Source organism: Symphodus melops (genome assembly GCF_947650265.1).
Source record: "Symphodus melops genome assembly, chromosome: 1".
NCBI classification, from domain to species: Eukaryota; Metazoa; Chordata; class Actinopteri; order Labriformes; family Labridae; genus Symphodus; species Symphodus melops.
Genome location: NC_136691.1, coordinates 7,097,258 through 7,106,675, shown reverse-complemented (window position 1 = coordinate 7,106,675; position 9,418 = coordinate 7,097,258). Strand labels below are relative to the sequence as shown.

At 40.4% G+C, this 9,418-nt stretch overlaps 1 protein-coding gene across 1 annotated transcript; it reads right to left on the bottom strand.

The window, feature by feature from the left end:
• Positions 1 to 1,989: 1,989 nt before the first annotated feature.
• hsp90ab1 (heat shock protein 90, alpha (cytosolic), class B member 1) lies at positions 1,990 to 8,093 on the bottom strand. The gene is made up of 12 exons (XM_079351570.1): positions 7,963 to 8,093; positions 6,828 to 6,971; positions 6,448 to 6,654; positions 6,041 to 6,200; positions 5,542 to 5,675; positions 5,154 to 5,459; positions 4,883 to 5,048; positions 4,583 to 4,773; positions 3,881 to 4,028; positions 3,516 to 3,784; positions 2,625 to 2,958; positions 1,990 to 2,534 (listed from the first exon to the last, which is right to left on the bottom strand). Exons 2-12 carry the CDS (start codon positions 6,969 to 6,971, stop codon positions 2,416 to 2,418), a joined length of 2,178 nt encoding a protein of 725 aa, XP_079207696.1. The 5' UTR covers positions 7,963 to 8,093; the 3' UTR covers positions 1,990 to 2,415.
• Between the last annotated feature and the right edge of the window lie 1,325 nt (positions 8,094 to 9,418).

The window sequence follows — 9,418 nt, the reverse complement described above, 5'->3', positions numbered from 1 at the left end:
GACAGCGTGAGCAAATGCTACGCCCCCACCCCCAGAAACACAAGGGGACCCCGCCCCCATTAAACGCACTCAGTGCGTGGGTTTAGAGCAAATGTACACAATGAAGTCAAATGTTTCCACAGGAAGTCTTTTGTTCAACCACAACTAGTCAGACCAGAAGCAACGTGTAATCTCATGAGGTTCTCTTGCTGATTGTTGACTGTGTCTGAGTGAGCCTCAGAACCAGGAAATTTCCCCAAGCTGAACCAGACAGAGGTATAGAAGCCCATAATACTCAGTGTACCCCCATGATCACTTTTAATTATCAGATCAAAATGTCATCATTTTGAGAGAAAAGAGAAAAAAACAAGATAAAAAGGTGCTAGGGTGAAGTTATTCAATTTAATTAAAGATAAAAAAAAGACTACCAGTATGTTTATTTATCTTGCAATTGAGATTGTGATGATTGTGTTTTATATATCAGGACTGGACCCCAGGAAGACTAGCTGTCGTCTTGGCGTCAGCTAAGGGGGATCCTTTTAAATAAATAATAAACAAATGGTGATAATTATAAATTAATAAAGTCAGTATTTTGAAAAAATACTAATGACAACCATGGGAGGTTACAATTCTATGATTAGTCGCAATAATGAGCACTGAGGTCAGACTGTTAAAAATAAAGCCCTAATTATAAATAAAAATCCATATTTATAAGATAAATATTATTGTTACATAAATGGTTAGTGATAAAATAAATGGTCGATTGTAAAGACACAGTATGGAAGACATAAGATAAGTCAATTTTGAGAGAAGAAGTCATATTCTAGAGAAGAAAAGTTAAAATGTTCTATGCAAAGTCAAAACGATGAGAAAACAGCCGTAGTTATGTTAGACATTTGAGATGAAAAGTTTCCTTTCGACAGTAAATACTACTCGATGGGTGGGTAACAGAAACACACAAAGACGGCCCACTCAACGTGTTAAGAGTCTCAGTGTGTTCTGTTTCTGAATGACAACGCTGAAGTTCCCCTCTACACTCTGAACGGAGTGAAATGTGAGTGTGTGATGAGGAGGACAGACGCCCACACTCCACACACTTTTTACTGACAAAGGCAGAAAAGCTGCAGCCGCCTCCTCACAGCTTGATGAAAGACACGACTTTCAGGAAAACGACACATGACATTTCCCCCAAAGAGAGCCGCTGAGGATGCCTCACGTACTCTTTCGAGAAACTTTAGGGAGTAGTAAATATAAACGTAAGATTGTAATTCTTTCCACATGCAGCATTGCTCACGTTTCTGGTAACAATTACATTTGATGTTCAATGGAGCTTTATAAACTGATAATAGAAAGCATTTCTACAGATCCAAACACAGGATGTGACAATTTTAAGGGCATGTTTGGATGAAAACTTGCTTTTCAATGTTCCCCTTTTGAAACAGGAAATCAGTGAAGTACTCACTTGTGCAATGTCAACCTATATATACATACACTATATGCTAACCTGCATGCCGCTTCCTTTATCCCACTTTCTAAACAGATCGCAGTTCTGTCTGCTCAAGGTCTCTGAATGTTCACAATGTCTTCTTGGTCGCATCTCTTTAATACGGGAGAAACACGACTTTAATAAAATACTAGACATGTTTTGTTCCGATTTGTTATTTTGTATGGTCACTGATAAGAACTTTTCCCAGATTGTGAACAGAACGGGAGTTTAACACTCATCATGGACTGATAAAATAGTGCTAAATCAATTGTTTAGTGAATCTGCATTTTAAGATCTGAAGATGAGTTACTTTAATTAGGAGTCTCTGTCCTTTCATACAGGCTCACTAAAGAGTATGTAATGGTGCTTGTTCTGATTTATGGTTCTTTCCCCCCACCTAGTGACCAACTGAAGAAATGAACCAAAACTATGAAATCAATGTAGCCATTTTCTTACGTGACACAAATTGTACAAGAAGCTGATCTAAATAGTGTAAAGTAATATTCAAAGTCAAAGACAGACTGTAAGGTATTACATCTTTAATTTTTTGCAAAACAAGACTTGGAATACAGACAAGCCTGGACTCAGGCAAAGGAATCTTACAGTCCTCTCTCCATGCAGCGTGCAGTGTTGCACATGAGCAGAACCTTCCACAAACCCTCCACCAGACCTGATCTGATAATGGAATGTACCATTCCCATGTTCACACATTTACCGCTCCAACATTTAAAACTCAGTGCAACAGGGTACTCTTTAAAACATGTGGTCACCATGAACGCAAAAACCAAAACTGCTTTTGTTAAAAAGGGGGTCTTGCAGAGTAATGCTCTGGACACAAGAGCAACACTGGTCCACCACACAACATGAATGACTATTTGTTTTGCAGTTACTGCAGTTTTAAAGGATGAACAATTGAAAAGTGAGGCTAAAGTGTTTGAAATCCGATTGGTTTAATCGACCTCCTCCATGCGTGAAGCATCGTCTTCACCTTCGCCTTCTAGGGGAGGAATCTCATCTGGGACGGCTGAAGAGGTGGCCTCCTCTGTTGGAACATCGTCATCGTCGATACCTAGAAAGACAAAAAACAAACAAATGTCGTTAGGAATCCACTACAGCCTCAGACAAAACTACTTTGGGTTGATCCGAAACATTAACTAACCCAGGCCGAGTTTGATCATTCTGTAGATACGGTTAGAGTGGGTCTGTGGGTCGTCCAGGGAGAAGCCTGAGGACAGCAGGGCAGTTTCAAACAGCAGGATGACGAGGTCCTTCACTGCCTTGTCGTTCTTGTCTGCGTCGGCCTTCTGCCTGAGAGTCTCCACGATGGGGTGGTCTGGGTTGATCTCCAGGTGCTTCTTGGCCATCATGTAGCCCATGGTGGAGTTGTCCCTGAGTGCCTGGGCCTTCATGATCCTCTCCATATTAGCCGTCCAGCCGTAAGTGCTGGTCACAATGCAGCAGGGTGAGGACACCAGTCTGTTGGACACGGTCACCTGGATGAGACAGCCCACCACAACATTGAGACTTAAGACCACGTGCCGTTCTGAACATCAAATTTAAACATTTCAAAACCAAAGTTAATAACTCATGCAAAACAGTCGGGTTAGAAATGGATGCTCAACACAGCAGCACATCTAAAGAAATATTTTAAGTATCACTTTCAATCTCATCTCTGTAGATAAAAAAACAACAACCCTGGACCATTTTTACCTTTTGGTTAAATATATTAGTTTGAAATTCTGTTGCACAAAATGTATCAAGCATCTGTTAGGTCACACTCAGAAGTCACAATTCTGGGATTTCATCCCCTTAGTCATTTGGAAACCAATACAAGTCAGAACACGCTCGTCAATGGAAAAAATCATTCAGGACACAAGACTTTCTGGACCTCCTTCCTGCAGCATACAACTCACCAGAATACAACTTAGGACCAGTTAGGACACCTGTTACCAAACAAAACACCGTCAACTGTAGTCTGAAAGAACCTTACATCTATCAACATGAAGGAAATTAGGGTTAAAAATGATGCTTCTGCTTTAGAAACACTAACCTTCTCCACTTTCTTGTCGAGGATCTCCTTCATGAGCTTGCAGAGGCTCTCAAACTTTGCCTTATCCTCCTCCATCTTTTTCTTCTCCTCCTCATCCTCTGGAAGCTCCAGACCCTCCTTGGTGACAGAGACCAGGCTCTTGCCGTCAAACTCCTTCAGCTGCTGGACACAGTACTCGTCGATGGGCTCTGTCATGTACAGGACCTCGAAGCCACGCTTGCGGACGCGCTCGACAAAGGCAGAGTTGGCCACCTGGTCCTTGCTCTCACCTGAAGTGCGACAGTTTATAATGATGTTCAATTGTGGTCATCAAATCACCACTAAAATAAAAAGGTGTATATACATTTCCAAGAAAACAAACTCACCAGTGATGTAGTAGATGGACTTCTGGTTCTCCTTCATGCGGGTCAGGTACTCTGTGAGGGATGTGGTCTCGTCTCCTGACTGGGAGCTGTGGTAACGCAGCAGCTCAGACAGCTTCTTGCGGTTCTGAGAGTCCTCGTGGATGCCCAGCTACAGAAAGGAAAGTTTTAAAATGACATCCTATAAAACAGCTCCTTATCACAACTCAAATACTGTTATTGTTAACTCCACTCTATGTTCCTGTCTGAGATAAACCTGCTGTGATGCAGGATCTGGAGGATACAACACTTATCTAAATTTATTAACAGCAAATGCAGTTTTCACAATGTAAACCTTTGTGTAATCATATAAATTCAAAAGCCACAGATCTACAGCACTAAGGACTAGTCTACAGTATAAGCACTGCAAGTGAACCTGATTATGCAATAAATGACTGCATGATATCATGCAAGTGGCCGAGTTAGAGCTAAGAGACAATGACAGACACTCTTTAGCTATAAAGTGCATTTTTAAAACTCTAGCAGTAACTACACTTCCTTAAATAACTAGACTGTACTGAACTAAATCCACAAATAAGATAAACCTTATGGATCCACAGAGATGAACTGAAGACAAAAGAAATGCAATATAAAGAGGAGCTTAAGTTACCACTAGAACAGTTCTTCCTAATAACCATGTGGCTGGCTGCATTTGTTTTTAGATACCTTGATGTTCTTGGAGAATCCTTCGTAGAACTTCTTGTAGTTCTCCTTGTCCTCAGCCAGCTCAGCAAACAGTTCCAGACACTTCTTGACGATGTTCTTGCGGATGACCTTAAGGATCTTGCTCTGCTGGAGCATCTCTCTGGAGATGTTGAGGGGCAGGTCTTCAGAGTCCACCACACCACGGACAAAGTCTGGAGACAGGGAGGAAAAAAGGATTACAAACCTGAACACATTTACAAGTCTGTTGCTTCACATAAATAAACTGCTATTTGAATGATCATTACAGTCTGAGAAACTTACTCAGGTACTCTGGGATAAGCTCTTCACAGTTGTCCATGATGAAGACTCTCCTGACGTACAGCTTGATGTTATTCTTCTTTTTCTTGTTCTCAAACAGGTCAAAAGGCGCACGGCGGGGGATGAAGAGCAGGGCCCGGAACTCAAGCTGGCCCTCCACAGAGAAGTGCTGGACGGAGAAACAGAATTCAAATGTTAGCCTCAAATTGGTTCATGGTCACAATGCTGGAAGATTGACATGGAACTTCTTTTTTTTTTTTAAAGCTTTGGTTACCTTGACAGCCAGGTGATCCTCCCAGTCGTTGGTCAGACTCTTGTAGAACTCGCCATACTCCTCGTTTGTGATGTCATCAGGGTTTCTGGTCCAGATGGGCTTGGTCTTGTTCAGCTCCTCCTGGTCGATGTACTTCTCCTTGATCTTCTTCGTCTTCTTCTTGTCCTTGTCTTTGGAGTCCTCCTCATCATCTGAGCCCACATCCTCGATCTTTGGCTTGTCCTCACCTTCTTCTTTCTCCTCCTTCTCTGCCTTTTCCTCCTCTGCCTCGTCGTCACTGATCTCCTTGTCACGCTCCTTCTCCACCTTTAATAAATCAATGATGGCAGTCAGCTTTACCGGCAGACAGACAAAACGCAGTTAACAAAAGACCAAGTTCATTACTTACAAACAGGGTGATGGGGTAGCCAATGAACTGAGAGTGCTTCTTCACAATTTCTTTCACCCTCTTCTCCTCAATGTACTCCGTCTGATCCTCTTTCAGGTGCAGGATGATCTTTGTTCCACGGCCAATTGGCTCACCTGTGATGAAAATAATATTGTTATAAACACACTTCAAGGTGCATTTGATCACTTCCAGAAAGTGTGAATCCATGTTGGTTTTTAGAAAGTTTCTTCAATCTGTTAACAGCCATACTTAGTTTAAATTAATCTTAGAACAAAACCTCTTATAAACCCTTCCAATGATTAAAAAAATAAAAATCTCTATAGGGCATTTAGGCTTCAAAAACACCACAAGCAACTAGTTCAATGTTGCTGACAATGGCCATTGTTTTATTTCATTCTAAAGTCAGAATCCTCTCGAAGCCAACAATCGGCATCAATAGGACAAACTGTCAATATTGTTTATCTATACTTGGATTTAAAAGCAATGGCTGGAAACGTACCGGTGTCAACCTTGACTGTGAAGGAACCTCCAGCAGAAGACTCCCAAGCGTACTGCTCATCATCATTGTGCTTGGTAATGACAACTACCCTCTCAGCAACAAGGTAGGCAGAGTAGAAACCCACACCAAACTGACCAATCATGGAAATATCAGCTCCAGCCTAGAGAGAACACACGGGAAGTTTCTTTAGTGTTTAAAATGGAAAACTTTCAGTAACAGGTTAAGTGCCCTTTGATGAGTGCTTGTTCATGTTACTGATATTGTATACAGGCTTTTGTAGGTTTCAACTACTCTAAATGGGTAATCAGTTTCAAAGAATATGAGCACATGAAAGTGTTCTTAACCTGTGAAGGGCATTGTGCTTTCATTTTCAACATGCTGCAATCAAGACGGTTTCACTGCTGTACCTGCAGGGCCTCCATGAAGGCCTTTGTGCCAGACTTTGCGATGGTACCCAAATTGTTAATCAGGTCAGCTTTGGTCATGCCAATCCCTGTATCGATGAGGGTCAAGGTGCGGTCAGCTTTGTTGGGGATGATGTCAATTTTCAGATCCTTGCCACTGTCCATTTTGGTAGGGTCAGTCAGGCTTTCATAGCGGATTTTATCCAAAGCCTGTGAAAAGGAAATATAAAAAGTTCCAATTATGATAATGTCTACAGTATTGCTTAAGAGCAATTATCACATTTGAGTAATTGTATTAAATTTAGCTAGTGTCATTAAATGCCATTTAATAAAGCAAATCTCTTTAAATAGCTACATTATACTAAATTTATATTGCGACTTACATCAGAGGCATTGGAGATCAACTCCCTGAGGAAGATCTCTTTGTTGGAATAGAAGGTGTTAATAATCAGGGACATCAGCTGAGCAATCTCTGCCTGGAAGGCAAAGGTCTCAGCCTCCTCCTCTTGGTGCATTTCTTCAGGCATCTACACAAAAGAAAAAAAACAAACAAATTACTTAATTTATAATAAACTAACACATTACACAGTATTGTTCAAAATGAAAGCAACCGGTTTTATTTAAATAGGATGATTATTTAAGTTTCATTAAATGAGAAACTAGCTGGATCCCGTCCAAGAGTCGGTTTCGCAAAATTGAAGAGCTTCCATCACATCACCAACAGCGGCGGAAGTAGCGTTTAACCAACATGGCGTCGACTGACAGACAATGGACTCCGCAAACACGTGCTTCAGAACATTCGGATTACGTACAAGAATACGTCACTTTACGTTTAATTGTTGCTAAAACGTAACTTACTGCAACGTTATAAAAGCCGTATAAGTTACGATTATATAAATATCATTAAGTCTTTAAGTAGGAGCAATGGAAGCAGACATTCCCTCTTTTTTTTTTATTAAGGATATTTGCATGAAACAGAAACCATCATTATTTTATCTACTTACAGTTGTTTAATTCAGATGCATAAATAAAACCGTAGTGTTGCCCTGAGTTTATACAATCGCTTCACACCTCATGAAAACACATCCGAGGTGAATTATTAAAACAAAATGTCCAGTTTCTGGGTGAATCCAAGCCAATACGGTTTATAATCTCCGGGTTAGCTCCGTGAAATAGACCCCAGTGTCATCCTCACCACACCTGCCTGGATGCAACCAAAGCCCGGCCTAGCTGTGCCGCATACTGCCGCATTTTTTTTTCACAACGATATATCTAAACTGTCAGCACATAAAAAAACTCCCCCTTCTTTAAAACGGTATCATGTTGTGAAATTAAGACACTAAACACGAGTGACCAAAATTGCAAGCTAACTGTAGCCCACCACGAGACACGGTTGTCGTGACTCCGGAGCTGTCGTCGTGGTTACATCCATTCATAGCTCAGATAAACGTTCACGAAACAGCCACATTTAAAGAGCATAATGTCTTCCACATGTGAGCCAAACACTGGTGTCCATACCTTGTTTATTCCGTTGACTTTTCTTGAATAAAATGCAACCAATATATTATCCCTTCTGCTCTCTGACGCAGGGAAATGGAAAGGGACTTCCTTTTAATAGTCCGGATTCTTTATACACAGTGGTGTCAGTGTGCGGCTGTATCCATCCGCGGTGCACCATCGACCATAGTTCTAGTATGAGGGTAAAAGACATGTTTCAATAAACAGATGTAGTACCAAATAGTGTTGAAACGACTGCTTAAAATCTAAGATAGCTTTTTTCATTATTATCACCTTTCAATGGTATGATTGAAAGACTTTAACCATTAGCAATGTCGTATTATAGATGATAAAATCCCTCAGGCCTGGATGAATAGTAGTCCTTGGTGAAATAATACATCGCGGCAGACTATGTTTATTGCATACTTTAAAAGAGAAGGTTCCTTATGCTGAGGCTTTCGATTTTGGTGCACACAGAAACACCTGCTTTCAAATATAACCTTGTACTTAAGTACTGCACCATAACAAAGTCAACCATTGAGCCCAGCCAGTGAGCTATTTGCCGCCACCTTGCGGCAGTTCTTTTCCATATTTTTTTTGGTACAAAGTACTTTAACACTGATTTTTTGATGACGGACAAGATTTTATAACTATCACCAGGTATTATCGAGCCGGCATTATACATTTCTAAAAAAGGATCACATTCTAGGAAAATGAAAGTTATAGTGTTTATTTTATGTAAAATTGTACCGGTCTTTTTAAACTGTCGGAGGAATACTTAAAGCCAGGAGGGTGTGCTTCGTTTGTTCTAGCACTTTCCATGAAAAACCCGCCTAAAGTGACGTCACGCCTTGTCAGATGCAGCCCTCGCACCACAGCTGCTGTCACAGAGAACTCGTATCTACAACAAAAACACCATGGTAACCCGTGTCTGTAGCATAATCATAATTTCATAAAAAATAAAATAAGAAATAATGACATATTGGACAAAGATTTAAAAAAAAAAACAGTTTTATTTTTTTTATTTTTTCAAATAACAAACTGAAACAACTAGACCTTCTCCACAGATCAAAAAAACACGTAATATGTCCATTGTGGCCTCGATAACAGCTTGCATTCTTGCTGGCATTGTGTTTATGTACTTTTTGACAGTCTCTTTTTTAAATGAGTTCCAAATTGTTTCTAGGTGATCCCACAGACTTTATGAAATGTTTGTGTGGAATCTGCTAAATCCCAAAAGTATCCCATAGCAGGGGTCTCTCCAACCTTTCTTCACCTGAGAGCTACTTTGAAAAAAAGGAGCTATGAGGTACTTGCATCACATCTCTTGTACTTATTTACACAGCACACCAGCTGAATAAGCTACTATGTGTAATTGCAATAAACAATCAATAATCTTAAATTCACATAAAGGTAAAAAACAAAACAAAACCATGAACTAATTGTGCCACATAGTCTGCTACCTTACTGAAAAGTG